Raw genomic sequence first — 22,144 nt, forward strand, 5'->3', positions numbered from 1 at the left:
AAGATGTATGAGCTGTAAATTCTCAATCTGCTTATTGAGAATGGGAACCACAGAGTCCAGAATTGATGTGATTGGAATGTCCACAGTTCCAGATAAACAGCCGATCAGTGTGTGGCTGATGATAGATGTCTCGAGAGATTTTCACAGGCAGGTGGGCAAATGAATAATTAAATTATGATTACCTTCTCCTAGGGCTGGTCCGTACCGAGCGTCCTCTGTATTGCGGTCCTGCAATGCCCAGTGTCCGTCTGCGCGGCGAGGAGATGACTGTGCGGTAACCAGGCAACCAGCGGTAAATAATGTAGTTTCAGCCGCGTTATAAGAGAAGATGTCAGCAGCCATGCACAGGGCCGATGCGTGGGGCTGAAAAACCGGATGGCTTACGGGCAATTCACTGCCTGATACATGGTGGTCTCTCCAATATAATGAAAGGAGTAGCTGACGGCCGTATAATGAGCCGGGATGTGCAGCCGGTGTGGAGCCGGGATATCTGTGGTTCAATGAGCAGTTTGAGCCAAGATGTAGGGCCGGTGTAGAACCAGGATTTCTGTGGCTCAGTGTGCGGCTTGCTACCTAATAGGTAGAATGATCCAGGTGTGCAAAGAGGCGGGGTCCTGACGCGTTTCGTCACAGACATGTGACTTTGTCAAAGGTAGCTCGGTACGGACCAGCCCTAGGAGAAGGTAATCATAATTTAATTATTCATTTGCCCACCTGCCTGTGAAAATCTCTCAAGACATCTATCATCAGCCACACACTGATCGGCTGTTTATCTGGAACTGTGGACATTCCAATCACATCAATTCTGGACTCTGTGGTTCCCATTCTCAATAAGCAGATTGAGAATTTACAGCTCATACATCTTATGATCTAGGTGTTGACATATTTAATTTTATTTTCGTGTGTTTTTTATTGCATTTTATTTAATGTTATTAACATAATAAATCTTTTCTTTTTCTACGTCAGCTCTTATTATTAATTATTCCCCATTAGCCATTGGTGGTTGTTCTTCCACTTTTGCGCAGCCGTTTCTTCTTATTATTATCCATTTATTATAAACACACACACAGTGTTTCACGGCAGCGCAGGTGACGGAACAATTGTACAAATATATAAATTATATTCATGATCTGAGGCGCTATTCAGCAGTTTTGTACCTTTATTTTTTGCATCTGCAGAGGAGACTCCTGTTTCAGACTAGTCTTTCACGCCCAGCATGGGATAGGTGTAAGTACCGACACAAGTGTTGACAGCTGCCCTTGTGCATGGGAAATCTATCCGCCTTCTGAATGCGACCGCACATGGAGGGGGGGGGGGGGGGGAGATGTATCAAGACAGATAAAGTGGAGAGGTTGCCCAGAGCTTCTGCTGTAACTGTCCTTTTATAGACTGTGCTAGATAAATGACAAATAAAACCTGGTTGGTTGCTATGGCAACTTCTCCACTTTATCTCTCTCGAATGTTTGACACCTCTCCCCCTTGTACCTGTGCGTGACTCAAAACCAGGCCTATTATGTTTGACATAACGTCCCATATCCTTGCCGATATCATGACACACGTCTTTAGATATAGATAGATATACTCGCGCATTCTCCGCAACGTCCTTATGATTGAAAATGCACACTATTCGAATTCCCAGCCTGTATCTCCTGAGATCTTGTTTTGCTGCTCCGCTGAATCTTCACAAAGCAGATGATGATGGCGATACACAATATTAATATTCCAATGCATATCACGACAATTAAGAGAGATGTGTGACACTCGAAGAATGCATGATGGACATCGTTGACCAACTTATCCTTAACCGAAATAGGAGAGTCGCACACGTATCCATTTGGCCACTGCTGAATTTCTAAACCAGACTTGCCAACTTCCTTCATCTCTTCTACAAAGGAGCAAGAGCATGTGTATGGAATATTGTCACCTTTAAAACTCTTCAGATGTTTAAAATACTGTAACTGGCCTCCTTGCAGATTCTTAATTGGATTCCCGTCTACGGCTAGGACCTGCAGAAGAGGAAACTTGCCCATGTTGGAAAGAGCCGAGAGCTTATTGTAGGACAGATAGAGCTCTCTCAGTTTGTACAATGATAGATTTAGAAATTCAATCTCGTTGTGACTTAAATCTAACACTTCGCAATTTTGTGGAAAACTAATGTCCACTGATTCCAACCTTGTGTTAGATAGATTTAGGCGAATTAAAGAAGACTGCCACACGCAGGAAGAGTTTGGCTTGCTAAAGAAATTATTCTGGCTTAAATCCAAATGTACCAATTGGTCGTACTTGCTGAGAATTTGGCAAACTCTTTCGAAACTAGCCAAATTGTTGTTTCTGAGCGATAACGTTCTGAGACTGGGAAAAGAGCCATTACAAAACGAGGAGGAGACGTCTTGGTCTTGAAGAAGATTTTCCGATAGGTCTAGAAATGACAAAGCTTGGAAGTGAAGACTGATGTTACAAGGAATATTCCTTAATTGAGATCTCATCACAGATAAATTCTCCAGGTTAGACATCCAGTTGCCAAACCCACTGAAGGCAGAATCTCTCTGGATTAATGGGTGTGAAGACATGCGGATGAATTGCAACGATGATATGAGAGGCGGTAGCCCGCTCTTGGTGGTTGCAAATGGTTTGCCAACGAAGGTCGTGTTTTCAAATTCAAGCAGCTTGATTGGAATCCTGTGCACCCAGTTTATAAAGATAGACAGAAATTCCTCGGACATCACTACATTGACAAAATTTATCTTGGTCACCGGAACGCGGATCATGCCTAGAACCTGTTCCATCTCTATATTAAAGGTCATAAAATCTTCTGTGTTAATGAAACTTCCTCCGTTAAATTCAAAACTGGAAGCGTGAATGCAGGAAATGATGCGCATGATATTGGAAAGGTCCAGATGCGAGCAGTAACAGTGTTTAAGGTTCTTATTGTACGCGCAATCCCTATCGGCCTTTGTCATCTTCTGCACAAAGAGGAGAATGATAACCAAAGATTGGATGGTCTTCATCTTTATATCTGGAGGGGAAGGCAACAAAATAAATAACATTTTGTTACAATGACAAATAATTTTCTGAAATCTGAAAAACATTTAATTTCGAAGCATTATTATATTGCTCTGGTTTAGGGTACTGACAGTGCTGCAAATATGGCGGTACGGTGGCCGCACTGCATACCGGTAAGAAACTGCCAGCCAGTATGCAGTACCGCCGGCCTGACCTCCATGCCTGCAGCCACTGTGCAGTGCGCACTTCTCCTGTGACCCTCTTGTATCTCCGGCGGGGGTGTGTCTCTCAAATGAGGTGCCGGTTCGTGAGCCAATCAGAGCTCGCGGACCGGCAGCTGCAGCTCCTGATTGGCTGCCGGTCCGTGAGCTCTGACCACAGTACCACTAAGAAATTTTTTCTACTTGCACCACTGGGTACTGATAATAGTATGGTGCAATGGTGAAATTATTAATATTGAAGTCAGTTTACTACTGTGGGATAGAATAATTTGGAAACTAGGTGGCGCTGTTTGATGTGACATTGGATTCTACATAAAGTATTAAGTTTCTATTGCTAGTAATAATAAAAATGAGTCTTTCACCCACTATTTTCCTATGTGATTTATTTAGCCCATGTTGAGGTAGCAGGAAGGCCAGCGACGAGGCATAAGGCTGACCTCAGGCAAACCAGACGGCTGGCAGATAGACAAGAGCTAGAAGTTACACTGGAATCCTCACACCACCCAGTTGCTTTCAGTCCAGAAAGTGAACGCTATGGTTTCATTTTATAATGGTTGTTTTTATTTTATCTTTATTCTAATTCCACTGATGTTGGGAAAATACCACCCCCTTCACACATGCAACAAAAACCCGGGTTTTTGCACATGAACACACATCCAGGATGAAGTCCCGGGACCCCGGGCTGTCCCTGTTCTTTACCAGGGTTGGGCTGAGACCTGGGAATTTGCAGGCTTGCTAGACCCAACAAATGGTCCATTGGCGTTTCTGTAATGGGTGATAAAGCTAAATATTTATCTTATTTAAAACCCTTTAAGAGGCCTAAGAACACTGTACGCTATTGACGTATGGAGTACCGTAAGGGTACGCACGTTGCGTAGCAATCGCTTAGCCGAGGTCGAGACGCTCAAGCGTCACGTTCGCTCACGGCCAAGAGATCACAGGCAGGCACGCTATTGGCTGCTGACTAACGTAATGGTTCGCTATAGCGTAGCAGACGCTCGGGACCACGAGGAGATCACCAGCGGCGCAGACGCTCACAATGTTAAACCTTTATATCTAAACCATAAACAATGTAATATGCAGTAAAACCTTAGTGTAGAGATAGGGTGTAGATGCAACACAGTGTAACCTTATTAACTTAAACGCTGTTTGAGCGTCACCGACGCTCTGTGAATACTTAACACTATAATAAATACACAACTACCGGGCTTAGGGTCTAACGCCTTATATGAATGTTATACTTGCAAAAAGAATAATACAGTACAAGTCATACACTACAATATAACATAGACTAACTAACCAGGTAACTACACAGGAAATACAATACAATACTATTACGTTTAAGAGAATATGAGAGAAAGAGGAGAAGAGAGAGAGAGAGATATGGCTCACAATAACAAGAAAGACAACATGATTGCGGAGAAAACTTACGCACAAAGGGGAACGATCGCATGCGCCTCTGGACATCCAGCTCCCGATTATCAGCAATGAGAACCGTTGAAGAGTGAGAGCTGGATGTGATCGGCTTGTCTATTTATGCCCCACACACAATACAATTCAATGGTCCCTACAATCTCATTGTTCATTGGACACAGGAATTCCTCCTCGCATTATAACAAAAGGTCATAGGTTGATTCATACAGGTGGGCTGTGACAATTTCCAACTGCTCAGGTGGGTGGGAAACTGGGTTTCCCGCCGCATGGATAAGTAAGTGCAAATAATAGTAAATGGACATAAACTTCTTATGTTCATAACTATTCGCACGAGCGATTAATCCGCTTCAAACCAACACCGGAATATTGCTAATTAAATATTCTTCCGATGGATACTAAACACCACTGTATTACTCCTGTCTGACCCTTCGTATCAAACAAAGAGGGATTTCTCTGTCCATGAACATGCTATATTAACTAAACTTTCAGAATCTATCAAAGGGACCATAATCTGCAAAATACATTATATGGTGAAAATATGTAACGAAAGAGTCGCCCGCTAGACGCATACAATCTCTACCGTAAATGCGCATACCGTGCGCCTGCGGGTGCCCGCAACAGCGAGTATGCGCACGCACGGGAGAGCGCACGCATGCGCAGCAGGGACACATATGAGGTGCAAATATGGCAGTGTGCATCGTGATATTTTTCTGACTTTGACAGTCCACCCTTTGGCAGTCAACAATAACTGCCACTTCCTAAAACATTTAAAAACGAGAAAAATATATGTCAGGGGTTAATACATTTACATGGTTGGCTAGGGGAGGGGAGGAGAAGGTAGGAAAAGGGTATGACCTAGTGAGATAGCAGAAGCATGTGTGTATGAATCCGTGTTTGGGGGGTCATGTATCATCGTGCCATACGTGTTTTAAATCAAGCTTCGAGGTATTGCGAAGTATACATTTGAATTCCTTCTTATCCCGTGGTACGGGTCTGTGGATGGGCTGTCAAACTTTACCGAGCTCTTTTCGGCTGTGGTTGTAACAAAATGGGGAGCACATTTTAGTTGATGATACATGAATGGGGGAATATGTGATTGCTGATATCTGTGCCTGTATTCTCTATCGACTATGTGTGTAATTACCTGGAGGTTGTAGAGATGAAGAAAAGACATAATTACGGTAAATGCAGTGGTATTCTATGTCAGGTTAATGAACATTTGTCGGCTGAAGTCTTGTTCGGTGTCTGTTGAATGCAGTCTTCTTTGTGCTTTTGCCAAAAAGGCGTGTGGGCAAAAAGCTTTGTCAATGTCCATAGACTTACAAAAGTGTTGGGCTAGCGTAATTTTAAAATTTCTAGGGAAACTGGGGGTCTATGGCATAGTTCATCAAATATCTGTGTATAAGGTTGTCAAAACTCCTTCTTTAATCCATCCGTTGTCTGTATACAGGGTCATCAAATTCCTCGTCAAACGTAGGTCTTGTTACCTTGGAGAAACCGGAAAAACAGGTGAAAGAAACGGACCGTAGAAATCGCATTTTCATCACATCATTGTTTCTACAGTTGGGTCATAAATCAAATCCATTGGAATTACAATTTCCTCACTCCTTAAAATCATTACCCTAGTACTACGTTTGCACTTCATTAAAGCCTGACCGCATCTAAATATCAAGCCAATCGTTATGACAACACCTAAGAGACATAGAAGAAACTTCCCAACATCCATTATGACTCCTTGAGCCCATTCTCCTAAACCAGAGAACCAATTTCGCGGGCTCAACCATGACACCCAACTAGTCAGCTCATTACTTACAGCAGCAAGAGTGAGATTGTGTCTCCTGCGAAATTCCCATTTCAGTTGGAGAATATCGTCCATCTTTTGGTCTATGACCTCGACCGGGTCCTCGGTACTATTCGTTATATATGTGCAGCATTTCACGCCGTACTGCGTTGCCAGTGTGACACAATATCCACCTGTCACTGCCGTGAGATAATTGAGAACCATTCTATGCTGAACCAGTTCTGTTTTATAAGCTTGAAGTTCTCTTCCAGTATACCTAAAAGTGTCATCATACATTTCTGTGATATTGTCTAACAAATTTGCGAGCGCAGATATGTATTTATAATTCAACACTCCTCTGGCGGTGCGAGTGATGTCTAACGCGATTAGAAACTGAATCCCGGTGGATTCATGGATCATGTCAGAGGCCGGATGCTCTGTTCTTTCTATCAGGTGCCGTTTAACTACGTGCTCGTAATGAGTATGAGTATAAGGAGCTTGGGCAACACGGTGTATATCTTTCATTTTGGCATGTGATACAGTCATTACTTCAGGCAGTACTTTTCCAATATAACACAATCCTTCAGAGTTTGGGGCAAGCCACTTATACGCCTTCCTCCCGCATATGAAATATGCATCATCGGGGAGAACATATGGGACGGAGTAGGACATAACCATATTACACATCTTCCATGTGAAATCTCCTAACCCTAATTCCCCCATCTGTCTAGTACACGTATCAGCTTGTACGATATGTGCACAGTATCCTGGTGATACCTCTCCAACTCTCGTAATCCTACTTCCTAGGGTATACCTATATCGGAAAGATTTTCCTCTACTGGCTATGTGGCGTATAAGCTCTGTATCTGTAGGCATTCTATCTGCTCTATATGAAAAGATCATGGTTTGGTTACTCCATGACACTTCCCAATTTCCCGGCTTTCGGGGATTGGAAATGTTAAAACATACTAGGGATCTATCCACATGATATTGGTGGAGCTTCAAACTAGGAGGACTGGAGATATTAAACCTCCTGTCCACCGGCCTCCCACCACTTAGCTCAAGTACCTCCCCTATCGTTAAAGGAAATGGTACTAATCCTGATTTGCTATGACCTTGAGGTACTTGAGAGCATACCCAACAATCTGTTTGATTTAACACACTACCCACTAAGGAGTGATAGTCACTCAAGGGATGCAGGTCCATGTGGATATTAAAACTGGATTGGCATTTCTTGATGCACCCATCCTCAACCACATTGTCACAGAGCCTACAGATACAGTTTTCTTCAGCTAACAATCCTTCACAATTCCTTCTATGGTCTGTTATCGGACCGTTTTCTGATACTCGCCTTTGCTTGTTGATTATGTTGTTCTCGGAAAACTACGCCTCCATCTTTGTCATCAGAACCCATTCCAGAACCTCTCTCGACCTCCATGGTACTCTCGCCGGAACAGACTGCTCTGGTCAACATCATGGTCAACAGGAAAATCCGGATCACAGTCTCTTGAGGCAAGTCCATCTTAGGAGGAAACGAAGAAGAATGAGAAGGGGGAAAAAAAATTATTTGAGGGAGAGGGGATGGGAAGTGGAGAAAAACAATAAAAGGGAACAGGGGATCGACAACTGCTTTTGATCTTGTGATTCTCAATGCTCAGGTGCCGCCTCAGTCCTCCTGGAACAGACACTCCAGTGATACAACTTCCTCTACCGTCTGTTCCTTATCACGGGACCTCTCTGGATCAGCAACCTTCTTACAATGGGACGAATGAACCCAAGTCTCTCTCTCGGCAACTTTCAATGCTGTAGTGCTAGTCAATAAGACTTGGTATGGTCCTTCCCATCTGTCAATAAGGCAACCTGAGCGTAGAAAATTCCGTATCATTACATAATCCCCAGGTTCAATGTCATGACAATTACTATCTGGTAAATCAGGAATCACTAACTTCAAATTATCATTCTGATTCCTTAACTGTTTACTCATGTTAATCAAGTATTTTACAGTCACTTCATTGTTACACTTCAAATCATCCTGAGGGTTAATCATAACATGCGGTTGTCGACCAAACAAGATTTCAAAGGGAGACAGATTAAGAGGGGACCTGGGAGTGGTTCTGATGCTGTACAGTACAATGGGTAAAGCTTCTGGCCATGTCAATCCTGTCTCTGCCATAACTTTGCTCAGTTTATTTTTAATAGTGCTGTTCACTCTTTCCACCTTCGCACTCGCCTGTGGACGGTATGGAGTGTGCAGCTTGCTATCAATTCCCATCAACTTACACATTCCTTGAAAGACATCACCTGTAAAATGGGTACCCCTATCACTTTCAATTATTCTAGGGATACCATATCTACATACAAATTCCTGCACAATTTTCTTAGCAGTAAACATAGCGGTATTTGTGGCCGCAGGAAATGCTTCGACCCAATTTGAGAACACATCTATACAAACAAGTACATATTTCAAATTTCGACAAGGGGGTAATTGAATAAAGTCAATCTGTATTACCTGAAAAGGACCGCCTGTAGGTGGGATATGAGATGGTTCTGTTGGTATTGCCTTTCCGATATTCTTTCTTAAGCATGTAAGGCATGACATTGCTCTCTTACTTGCATGAGATGAAAATCCTGGGGCGCACCAATATGCTCTTACCAACTTGCACATTCCTTCCTTGCCCAGATGAGTCAGCCCGTGAGCTGCCTCAGCTAAACATGGAAGATATGCTCTGGGGGCCACTGGTTTACCTTGTCCATCCGTCCAGAGTCCTGATGACTCCTGGCCATATCCCTTTGCCTTCCAGGCTGCCTTTTCCTGTGTGGAACACAAATTTTGCATCTCACACAGCTTCTGTGTGTTGATGGTATTAAATACCATCAATTGTGTGGTGTCTGTCTGTCTGGGGGTACCAGCTGCTAACTTAGCTGCTTCGTCTGCTCGGCTGTTACCAAGTGATACTGGGTCCTGGCTATATGTGTGTGCTTTACACTTGATAACAGCCACTCTGTCGGGTTCCTGTATCGCTGTTAGAAGCCTTTTGATGTGAGCTGCATGCGCTACCGGTGTACCAGCTGCCATCATGAAGTTTCTGAGGCGCCATAGGGCTCCGAAATCATGGACTACCCCGAATGCGTATCTAGAGTCGGTGTAGATATTGGCTGATTTGCCCTTAGCCAATTCACATGCTCTGGTTAGGGCGACCAGTTCAGCAACCTGGGCTGAGTGAGGTGGGCCTAGCGGTTCCGCTTCTATGGTGCCTTGGTCATCTACGACTGCGTATCCAGTACACAAGTCTCCCGAGTCTGACTGTCTGTGACAACTACCGTCCGTGTAGAAAGTTAGATCTACATCTTCCAGTGGGTTGTCACTGATGTCAGGCCTTGCGGTAAAATTTTGGGTCAAATATTCCATACAATCATGTGTGTCCTCCTTTGTATTAAATTCTCCTTCCCCACCACTCTCATCCTCCACCCTTTGTGCCTGTCCAGGCACACCTGGGAGATATGTTGCAGGATTTAATGCACTGCATCTCCTTATGGTGATGTTTACGGGGGCCATTAGTGCCAATTCCCATCTTGTAAACCGCGCTGATGAGACGTGCCTGGTTTGGGCAGAATTTAGCAAGGCTGACACTGCATGTGGTGTATGAATTGTGAGGTTGTGACCTAGCACTACATCTTTGCTTTTCGTTACTAGCAATGCTATCGCAGCAACGCTTCGCAAGCATGTGGGGAGGGATCGCGCTACCATATCTAGCTGAGCGCTATAGTATGCTACTGGCCTGCTGGCATCACCGTGCTTCTGGGTTAAGACGCCTGCCGCGCAACCAGCACTTTCTGTTCCGTACAGCTCAAAGGGTTTCCCATAGTCTGGCATACCTAATGCTGGTGCCTGCGTTAGGTACTGTTTAAGTCTCTCAAATGCCATCTCGGACTCGTCTGTATGCGAAATCCGATCAGGTTTGTTTGAGGAGACCATCTCCTGCAAAGGTAACGCTAGAATGGAAAACCCTGGGATCCAGTTACGGCAATACCCACACATTCCTAAAAATGTTCTGATCTGTTGCTGGGTTTGTGGCAGAGTCATGTCTCTAATTGCTTGAATTCTATCAGCGGTCAGGTGTCTCAGTCCTTGTGTTAGAAAGTGTCCCAAGTATTTTACTTTAGTTTGGCATAATTGTAACTTGTCTTTGGAAACCTTGTGTCCTGTGTCTGAAAGATGAAACAGGAGCTGTTTCGTATCCTTCAGGGATGCTTCCACTGAATCAGAGCACAGTAGTAGATCATCCATGTACTGTATTAATACTGATCCACTCTCTGGTTGGAAAGACTGTAAACAATCATGCAAAGCCTGGGAAAATATACTTGGACTGTCTATGAAACCTTGTGGTAATCGAGTCCATGTGTATTGGACTCCTCTGTATGTAAATGCAAACAAATATTGGCTGTCAGGGTGCAGAGGTACCGAAAAGAAAGCGGAGCAGAGGTCAATAACAGTGAAAAATTTCGCAGTGGGAGGGATTTGCATAAGGATGACAGCTGGATTTGGCACTACGAGGAACTGACTCTCAACTATTTTGTTAATCCTCCTTAGATCCTGCACTAGCCGGTAACCCCTCCCCCCACTCTTTTTCACAGGAAAGATGGGACTATTGGCAGTGCTGGACGTTCTTACCAGAATGCCCTGTTGTAGCAAGCGCTCTATTACGGGATAAACTCCTAACTCCACCTCTGGCTTCAGAGGGTACTGTGGGATTTTTGGAGCTATCCTACCATCTTTTACTTGTACAACTACCGGAGCTACGTTTGCCATTAATCCAGTGTCCTGTCCATCTTTAGTCCAAAGTGACTCTGGTATCTGGGATGTCATTTCTTCTACTTGGGATGGAGTCCTATTTGTCATAATGGTATGTGACATTAATTTTGATGGGGAGTCTAACATGTCTCGCACTTCCTGAGCGTGATTCTCAGGTATGTCCAAGAATACACCTTCAGGAGTACAATAAATGACGCACCCCATTTTACACAATAAGTCTCTTCCCAGGAGATTAGTCGGTGCCGATGCAGCCAGCAAAAAGGAATGCTTGGTATGTAAAGGCCCTACTGTAATCTCGGCTGGTTTGCTAACAGGGTAGTGCTGGACTACTCCCGTTACCCCTATGGCTGGAATTGTCTTACCAGTGGTTCTCATGCCCACTGTCGAATTTATCACTGATTTGGCCGCCCCCGTATCTACAAGAAAGTTTAATGATTTACCAGCTACATTTATTGCAATCTCGGGTTCACTTCCAAGATTTGCAATCAATTTTACTGGCTGCAGATTACAGGTATGGCCACACCCCTATTGGGTATGGTGACCTCCCTGAATCCCGCTGGCAGCAACTACTTGTGAAGGGGTTAAATGGGAACTGCCAGGAGTTTGCCAGTCTCCTTTTGGTGGATATCTTTTTGTTTCCCCTGTATGTGGCTCATAACTCCGTCTCTGTGGACCCTGATCCCAATTTCGTGTGTCATGTCGTTGTCTAGGGGGTTGGTATGATCTTTGTGAATTTTTCGCTCTACAGTCTCGTGCTATGTGTCCCTGTTTATGACAAAAATAACATGTTACCACATTTGACTTACCCACAGGGTTTGGTGATCTATACAAAGGCTGCTTTGTGGTCAGGGCCTGTATACTTACGCCCATTAACTTATCACCTTGTGACTCCCTGTGTCTGGTGATATTCCGGTCGTGATCAATAGCAGCCTCTCTCAAAGTAGCCACCGACAGACCTCGCCAACATGGTTGCGTGGTCTGTACCCTTGTCTTTAATGCTTCTTTTAAACCATCCATTAGCACAGATACTGCTACTTCTTGATGATTTGCATTGGTCCTAATGTCCTCTATGCCAGTGTATTTTGCCATTTCTAATAATGCCCGGTGAAAATAATCAGCAGCTGTTTCTGACTCTTTTTGTTTAATGGAAAAAATTCTATTCCATTTGGCTACAGCTGGGAAATACTCCTTTAACTGTAAATTTATCCTTTTTACATTATCTGTGTTGTACACATCTGTAAGAGGTACATCCTGATCCAGTCCACAGTCAGCTAAAAATTGAGCTGCGTCGACATTGGAGGGTAAACATGCCCTCAGCAATATCTGCCAGTCTTTGTTATTGGGCTCTAAAGTGTTCCCTAGGTCTCTGATGTATTTCTGGCTAGCAACTAAGTCTTTTCTAGGATCAGGGAATTCAGACACTATGGTTCTTAATTCCATTCGGGAAAACGGGCTGTACATGGCAATGTTCCTGATAGGAGTGACTCCTGTAGTGTCCGTTTTCCCATTTGGAACAGCTATTACCCTCACGGGAGCAAGTTTAACAACATCATTCTGTGTAGATTCTACAGTCTGTGGTGAAATGGTTTCAGCATAGTGTATGGTGCCGTACTTACCCGTTGATACGACCTCACCTGTCCCTCCGCTAGGGGGCTTTGTTACTAATCTTATGGGTTGGGCCGTGCCTACTGTTGTTTCTGATATGGTGGCTGCTAGAGAGAGAGCCGATATTGTTGCCGATTCGTCCTCTTGATCACACTCCTGGGGAAAGTTCAAAACAGGGTACAACTTGCACGGGTTAATACTTGCATTGTTTAACTTATTAACATTATCCTTAACATTTATACAGTTGCTAAGTGCCTGTTTGTTACCCCCTGATGCGTCATTCTCCGCAACCAATTTCTCTCCTGATATGTATGGTGGCGGCGGGGCCGTGGCTACCAGTTTCCTGATAGGATTAGATCCCGCCGCCTGAGCCAATCCTCTCTGTATTTCACCCTCCTGTTGCCATAACTGCAAATAATCATAATGTTGGATTCGTCTCTTTGTTGATTTAATGAGACATATCCTCCTCCTTAAATTCATTAACACTTCTGGGCTGAAGCTACCTACTCTTGGGAATTTCTCCCCGTCATGCATTGTCATTCTTTCCCATTCATCACATAAAACTTCTGTGTGTGAGCCGTATTTTTCACACATTACGTACCTTGCCGACCCGATTGGTCGGTTCACTAAATCAACCCGAACCGAGGTTGATCGCCCCCTTCCTGAACAACTGGCCCCCATAATTTGCAGGTGTTGCTTGCTCTACCTCTGACCTTTATATCAGGGTCTTCAGCGAACCCTTACAAAAAAACAAAATGTTCACTATAGGCTGACGGTGGTGGTTTACCGAGTACCCCACTTACTCGCCCACGCCGACCAATACGCCCACACACTGATATAGTGCTGGCGTACTCGACCCAGGGCCCCTATGAACCTTTGTTTACTGGAACATGTGGGTGTGATCCGCAGAGCATTAACCCTTTCCAGTAACTGTGGGGTTGTTGGATAATTCCTGAGTGACCAGCGAACTTCCCTTTTAAAAATAAAAAATTACACAAATCACGTCAGAATGTACAAATAGCGTTTATGACCGGGTTCGTACACAAATGGTACTGGTCAGACTAACTAATGCACACAATTACGTGCGGTACAATCGTTCAGTACATAAGCAACTAATCTTATGTACGGAGCGACCAGTGGAATCGACATTCAGCAGCTGCGAATTCCTTCAGCCTGAGCTTTATGGCCTATATGGGTTCCGCTCCAACCCTTCTTGGTGTTGGGCTACTTGACTCTATAGCGGACTTCCTTGTCTGCTGTACCTGGACCTCCTGGTCTGTTATGCGACCTCCTGGTCTGACCTCCTGGTCTGTTACAGTATGACCTCCTGGTCTGCTACACTCTAATGCTCTTTATATGTTTAACAAGGGATGCCTCCCTAGCCACCATGTATGTCACTTACACGTATGTACTTCACGAGAACTCGATGATTTCTGTGGTTCAATCCCCAAAATTGTAAAACTTATATAATTGCAAAACACTCACTCATCACATGTACACTTTTGTTTCTATTTCTATTTCTGCGCAGAAATTTTTTCTTTAGACCAGATGTGTTGTAAATTTGGAGAAGGATCTGTTAATTTAAATTTCGGATATTAAAATAGATTTGCGCTATTTATCGCCTGTTGCGCTATTTATCGCCTGTTGCGCTATTTATCGCCTGTTGACAATCAACACTATCGTGTGACTTGAGTTACGTGGGCGTACCCAGACGCTCCGTTGCGTAATTTACGCTGCGTGCGTCGGCCTTTGCGTACGCGAGTCTCAGCCCTTTGTTAGAGACACGTGTACACAAAACCAATGTCCACCGTAACACAATGCACACGTTTATCAATGTAGATGATCCTCGATCCTCTACTGAACCCCACACCAATCTCTCCTTGTACCTTTAGGTAGAGCTGTGTGTGTGCTTTACACTTTATCCCTTAATGCATTACTTTTACACTTTAACTATGAAATAGCGACAAATCTCTCTTAGCACGTTTATCAATTATAAAATGGCAAACAGGAGAGTGATATATGAAAATACACGAATGAAAAAGAAATGCAGATATGTGCGTGCGTACGCAAGATAGAAATAAACAGTTTTAAAAGACACTAGCGTGTTGTTCTTACCTCCGGTTCCGGATTCCTTCAGCACCCTTTACTAAGCGAAGCAGACGCTTATCCCGTCAGCACTGCGAAGAATATGATCTCCCGCCCTTTGCTGATGGATAATGTCTGCTGAAATTACCTAGCAGAGATATGTGAAGGACGGACGAGCCGCCAATTGATAAAGCTAAATATTTATCTTATTTAAAACCCTTTAAGAGGCCTAAGAACACTGTACGCTATTGACGTATGGAGTACCGTAAGGGTACGCACGTTGCGTAGCAATCGCTTAGCCGAGGTCGAGACGCTCAAGCGTCACGTTCGCTCACGGCCAAGAGATCACAGGCAGGCACGCTATTGGCTGCTGACTAACGTAATGGTTCGCTATAGCGTAGCAGACGCTCGGGACCACGAGGAGATCACCAGCGGCGCAGACGCTCACAATGTTAAACCTTTATATCTAAACCATAAACAATGTAATATGCAGTAAAACCTTAGTGTAGAGAGAGGGTGTAGATGCAACACAGTGTAACCTTATTAACTTAAACGCTGTTTGAGCGTCACCGACGCTCTGTGAATACTTAACACTATAATAAATACACAACTACCGGGCTTAGGGTCTAACGCCTTATATGAATGTTATACTTGCAAAAAAAAATAATATAGTACAAGTCATACACTACAATATAACATAGACTAACTAACCAGGTAACTACACAGGAAATACAATACAATACTATTACGTTTAAGAGAATATGAGAGAAAGAGGAGAAGAGAGAGAGAGAGATATGGCCCACAATAACAAGAAAGACAACATGATTGCGGAGAAAACTTACGCACAAAGGGGAACGATCGCATGCGCCTCTGGACATCCAGCTCCCGATTATCAGCAATGAGAACCGTTGAAGAGTGAGAGCTGGATGTGATCGGCTTGTCTATTTATGCCCCACACACAATACAATTCAATGGTCCCTACAATCTCATTGTTCATTGGACACAGGAATTCCTGCTCGCATTATAACAAAAGGTCATAGGTTGATTCATACAGGTGGGCTGTGACAATTTCCAACTGCTCAGGTGGGTGGGAAACTGGGTTTCCCGCCGCATGGATAAGTAAGTGCAAATAATAGTAAATGGACATAAACTTCTTATGTCCATAACTATTCGCACGAGCGATTAATCCGCTTCAAACCAACACCGGAATATTGCTAATTAAATATTCTTCCGATGGATACTAAACACCACTGTATTACTCCTGTCTGACCCTTCGTATCAAACAAAGAGGGATTTCTCTGTCCATGAACATGCTATATTAACTAAACTTTCAGAATCTATCAAAGGGACCATAATCTGCAAAATACATTATATGGTGAAAATATGTAACGAAAGAGTCGCCCGCTAGACGCATACAATCTCTACCGTAAATGCGCATACCGTGCGCCTGCGGGTGCCTGCAACAGCGAGTATGCGCACGCACGGGAGAGCGCACGCATGCGCAGCAGGGACACATATGAGGTGCAAATATGGCAGTGTGCATCGTGATATTTTTCTGACTTTGACATGGGTGCAGTGTGTGCAGTCCAGGGGGGGCCACACCACACACACTGCACCCATTTCTCCTATACTTACCTTTCCGGAGTCCATCGCTGACCGTGTGTGGGCCCCCTCCTCTCTCGTAGCCGTTGCGCCGCTGCTAGTGCACTGACCACTAGAGACTCTGGCACAGTGCCAGAGTCTACAGCGCATGCGCAGGACTCCGAAAATATGGCGCGGCTACCATTTTTCTGAGTACTGCGCATGCGCTGTAGACTCTGGCACTGTGCCGGAGTCTACAGCGCTCAGAGCGCTAGCAGCGGCGCAACGGCTACGGGAGAGGAGGGGGCCCACACACGGAGTCTGCACATGGGTCCCCTCCTCTCTAGAGACGCCCCTGCCTGGGTCGCATGTGTGAAAGGGGTAATAGTGACTATGGGGGTCATTCTGACCCGCTCGCTGCTTTTTGTCGCAGCCGAGCGAACGGGTGCCTACTGTGCATGCCAGGCGGCCGAATGCCGTAGCAGGGCTGCGATCTCCTCTACCTGATTGACAGGCAGAGGCGATCGCTGGGCGGAAGGGGGCGGAACGGCGGCGTTTGGCCACTGTTTCGTGGGAGCGGTCCGGCCAGCACAGGCGTGGCCAGACCGAACGGGGGCGGGCCGCAGCGGCTGCGTGATGTCACATGCAGCCGCTGCGGGCTGGGGAGCGATGAGTAGCTAAAGCTGCACTGGCCGGGAGCTACTCTTGAAGTGCAAGGGCATCAGCGCTTTGCGATGCCTTTGCACTTCTGCGGGGGGTAGGGCGGCACTGACATGCGGGGCGGACTAGCCCTGTGCAGGGTGTCCCCCCGCATGTCAGTGTGAATGATCGTAGCTGTGCTAAATTTAGCACAGCTACGATCAACTCGGAATGACCCCCTATGACACTTACATGCCATAAGCAGTCATCTGAGGATAATAAATATGGAAAAGATGCATTTTTTCCATCCTTTCTCCCCACACAAAAATGTTTGCTGCAGAGTTCATGTACAGTTATCAGCAGTGACTGATTCACCCTGTTGAGGAAGCAGCAGTGATTTTTCCTTACTGTGCTTTTTTGCAATGATATTACTGGGACTGTGTAACAGCTGTTATCTGGAAACCAGTTAGTTATGATCACCAAGTGCCACCTCAGGGCACTGCTTCATACAAGCTCTGCGAGGAGCACTGCTTCATAGTTTAATGAGAAAGTCGATTAGGGTTACTTACGGGGTAAATGTATTACCCTGCGATATGGGGGAGAAGCAGTATCAGCGCTCGTTATGTGCCCCCCCTGTCATTTGTGGGCCCCCCCCCCCGCTTGTGTCACTGAGACACGCTGCCGCTCAGTCCGGCGGCAGCGTGTCTCAGCTGTCAGGAGGAGAGCGCGGCTATCTGGCAGCGTGTTGCGGACTTCAAACCAGCCGCCGGTTCGTGAGCCAATCAGAGCTCGCGGACCGCAGCCAATCAGGAGCCGCCGGTCCGCGAGCTCTGATTGGCTCATGAACTGGCGGCTAGTTTGAAGTCCTACACGCCGCCAGACATAGCCGCACTCTCCTACTGACACCCTCAGAGCCGGCAGAGAAGCAGCAGCGGTAAGCAGCTGCAGAACTGCTGTGAGGGCATTTGTATAGTATACCTGCTGTGGGGGCATTTGTATACCTGGCACTGTGAGGGCAATTGTATACCTGGCACTGTGGGGGCAATTGTTTACCTGGCACTGTGAGGGCAATTGTTTACCTGGCACTGTGGGGGCATTTGTATACCTGACACTGTGGGGGCATTTTTGGATCTGGCACTGTAGGGGCATTTTTGGATCTGGCACTGTAGGGGCATTTTTGGATCTGGCACCGTAGGGGCATTTTTGGATCTGGCACTGTAGGGGCATTTTTGGATCTGGCACCGTAGGGGCATTTTTGGATCTGGCACTGTGGGGGCATTTGTGGATCTGGCACTGTGGGGGCATTTTTGGATCTGGCACTGTGGGGGCATTTGTGGATCTGGCACTGTGGGGGCATTTTTGGATCTGGCACGGTGGGGGCAATTGTGGATCTGGCACTGTGGGGGCAATTGTGGATCTGGCACTGTGGGTGCAATTGTGGATTTGGCACTGCACTATTGGGGGCATATGTCTGTGTATCACGTCTTATTTTAATTGGCCACACTCACTAAATGACTGCGGGCATTACTACAGGCAACATTACTAGTGGGGGCAATAGGGGCATTGCATAAGGGGCACCACTACTATGGGGTCTATATAAGGGGCACTACCAGTACAGTGGACATTGCATAATGAGCGCTACAACTGTGGGCATTGTATAAGACGCGCCACCTCACATGCACCGAAGCCGCACGCAAATGTACTTCCCCTTCCATAGTGCCCCCCCTATCATTTTCTTCTGGATCCGCCCCTGGTGACAGGGTTCTATGCACTCCTGTCCATATCGGCCCTGCTATCTAAAAGATAGCAGGCCGATATGGGTCGGCAACGTATGAAAGGTCAGCACCAATTTCGACAGCTGCAGGTGGTGATGCCCATTCACCACAGCAGGGATAGAGCTGTCTCTGCCTGTGGCGGGTGCCGGCTCTGGACTGCGCCAGGGATCTTGTGTGAGTAGTGAGATCCCACACATGCGCAGAGGAGCCGGCCGGAAAGGAGACACAGCTCCTTTCCGGCCGGCTTCTACCTCATGAAGCTGATTGAGAAAATGCCAAGAGTGTGCAAAGCTGTCATCAAAGCAAAAGGGGGCTACTTTGAGGAATCTAAATCATACTTGCCTACCTGACCCTCTCCATGAGGGAGAAAATGCTCTGTTCCTGGACTTTACTGGTAATGTATGATTGCCATCACCTGTGGTGAAACACCTTTCTTATCAATTAACTAGCTCACCACAGGTGATGGCAATCATACATTACCAGTAAAGTCCAGGAACGGAGCATTTTTTCCCTCATGGAGAGGGTCAGGTAGGCAAGTATGAGGAAATGGCAGTCATAAATTGAGCTGACGATACCAACACAAGTATCCAAGTGCCACCCCTACGCACGTGTGTAATGGGAAATTCCCTTCTGTCTCTGCCACTATATATATATATATATATATATATATATATATATATTTGTTTTGTAGCGATAGATAGACAGATTTTTTTTATTTTTATTTTTTTATTTCCAGTGAAAAATATGATACAGTTCCACTGATTAACACATAACCATTGCAGGGACTTTATCGTCATTATGAAAAATAATGCCTATTTATTCAGCTGTTCATTTGATTCAAGACGAAAGTTACTTCCTTACAAGAAGATGCTACAATAGTTTTCTCTGTAGGCAACCTGACATGATGCTTACATTAAACACTGTAAAAGATTACTAGCACCTACCAGTGAGAATTCCCCCTCCGTATAAAAGACTAGGTTCGCGTAACTTACTTTTCAGTCGGCTTAAAAGATTCTGCTTATGTTGTCAAATTCTCTTCTTCATTCCTCCGCTGCGTCTTACTCCTGAAAGGAAGCCAGCTCATTTTCTGTCTCTCCGCCTTCCTATTAAAGTTTAGGGAAGAGAGAAAAAAAAGGGAACTGGTAAAAATAACAGTGAGGACAGACTTCCTATTGAGAATTTCCTATGTCATAACAGCTTTGCAGGAGTCATTTTAAGCCGGCCGCAAGCTTATCCCACCCAAGTGTACGGTTCCTGCCGGAGGCAGGGCTAAGACTATAGATGTAATTGCTGAACAGAGATTTTGTCAATGTTATTTCTTTTCTTTTCTTTTCTTTTTAACTATTAATTGTTGTATCATTAAAACCATTTTTAAAAACAAGAAGACACACGACGAATGCCCCAGAACAGATATTGCATGTACAGAATGAAAAACACACGCCAACATACCGATCCACAAAGAGAGTTAATGGGTTACTGCTATTTTAGGTCTCATGCCAGCTGGCGGCAAGAATGTGTCCGGACAACACGTCTGGTGAGGAAGAAGAGAGAATGTGAGAGGGCAGGGCACTGATTGGACGAGTTACAGTATAAAGGAGAAAATGCTGTAGAGTTCTTAAATTCAAGGGGGGGATTTTTCAAAGCTTGGAGAAAGCTAAAGGGGCCTATTTACTAAACTTTGGAGAGAGACAAATTGGAGAGAGATAAAGTACCAACCAACCAGCATCTGTAATTTTTCAAATACAGCCTGTAACATGGCAGTTAAGAGCTGATTAGTTGGTAATTTATCTCTATTCACTTTATCACTCTCCAAAGCTTAGTAAATAGGCCTCAAAGTGGAGAGAATTAAAGTGCCAACCAATCAGCTCCTGTCATTTTACAGGCAGCGTTTGAAAAATGTCAGTTAGGAGCTGATTGGTTGGTACTTTTTCTTTCTCCACTTCATAGTTTAAATCTTTCCTCTCCATGAGAAGCCTGGAGAGGAGACTCCACTGGACACTTCAGGGGCGTGGCCGGGCTCTCTCATCATTAGGCCCCACCCCCACCATGGAAAAATGCTGCATTTTGTGGGTCCTTTGGGAGTTGCAGAGTTAAAATTATATAATTTGCATCAAGTCCTGCCACCTCCATACGGAGCTACAATTCCCATGCTAATCTCTCCACCCTGCCCGCTTAACTAGGAAGCGGGTGAAGGGAAGGACAGCCGCCTACTCTTCCGGCGGTGCTAGGGACTACTCGAAAAATTGGGAATCTCTCACTACTTCCGGAACAGTAGACAAGTATGCTTCACTTTATCTCTCTCCAGGCTCTGATAAATCTCCCCCTAGTATTCAAGAGCCAAGTTGTTTATTAAAGAAAAAGTTGCTTATATGAGCTAGTCCATTAGCATACATTACATTTTAATCTTAGTGGATTCTTTTTCACATGCCACTACAGAACTGCAATGCTGCAAGCCTGATTGGCCTATTCAGTGAGTACATATACAGAGAGAGAGCTCGATAATAATCAATGGGATCAGGGGAGATGAATCAAACGTCTGAGAGAGATAAACTGGGCACGTTGTCGATGGAAATCAGTAAGCTTCTAACTGCTACTTCATAGACTGTGTTAGATAAATGGTATATACAGTATAACCTGATTGGTTGCTATGGGCAACTTCTCCACTATAGGAGTGCTAGAGTTGCCTACCCTCCCTCATTCTGCAGGAGACTCCCTGAAATAGAAGCAATCTCCCTCACTCCCTGAATAATCGAGCAATCTCCCTGATTTTACCTTACCCCAATTATATAGCTATTACATTCTTGGGGAAAAGATAAATTAGAGATATATACATTCAAATAGGATCATCAGCGCCATTTCCCTGTATTGGTAATAAGACACATTGGTGGTCATTCCGAGTTGATTGCTCGCTAGCAGTTTTTAGCAGCCGTGCAAACAGGGGTGTATCTAGGGGTCTGAGCGCCCCTGGCAAAGTAAGGGGCTGGTGCCCCCCCCTCCCCCTTTCCCACACACCGCCTGCACACATTTGAAATAAGGTGTGAGTATTGGAAATGGGGCATGGTCTTGTGGGGGAAGGGTGTGGACACAATAGTACTTCCATTTATAATTATGCCATACAGAATCAGAATCGGCTGTATTGGCCAGGTGGACTGCTTGAGGAAAGAAGCTATTGAGGCTTATGTTGGATCTGGTGGGGATGGCCCTGTAT

General features: G+C 45.1%; 1 protein-coding gene across 1 annotated transcript; it reads right to left on the bottom strand.

The window, feature by feature from the left end:
- Positions 1 to 916: 916 nt before the first annotated feature.
- Positions 917 to 20,470, bottom strand: CD14 (CD14 molecule). Its single transcript, XM_063930590.1, has 3 exons — positions 20,386 to 20,470; positions 19,929 to 20,039; positions 917 to 3,016 (listed from the first exon to the last, which is right to left on the bottom strand). The coding sequence occupies exon 3, from the start codon at positions 3,006 to 3,008 to the stop codon at positions 1,605 to 1,607; it is 1,404 nt and encodes a 467-aa protein (XP_063786660.1). The 5' UTR covers positions 3,009 to 3,016; positions 19,929 to 20,039; positions 20,386 to 20,470; the 3' UTR covers positions 917 to 1,604.
- Between the last annotated feature and the right edge of the window lie 1,674 nt (positions 20,471 to 22,144).

The sequence above is a fragment of the Pseudophryne corroboree genome, chromosome 6 (assembly GCF_028390025.1).
Source record: "Pseudophryne corroboree isolate aPseCor3 chromosome 6, aPseCor3.hap2, whole genome shotgun sequence".
NCBI lineage: Eukaryota > Metazoa > Chordata > Amphibia > Anura > Myobatrachidae > Pseudophryne > Pseudophryne corroboree.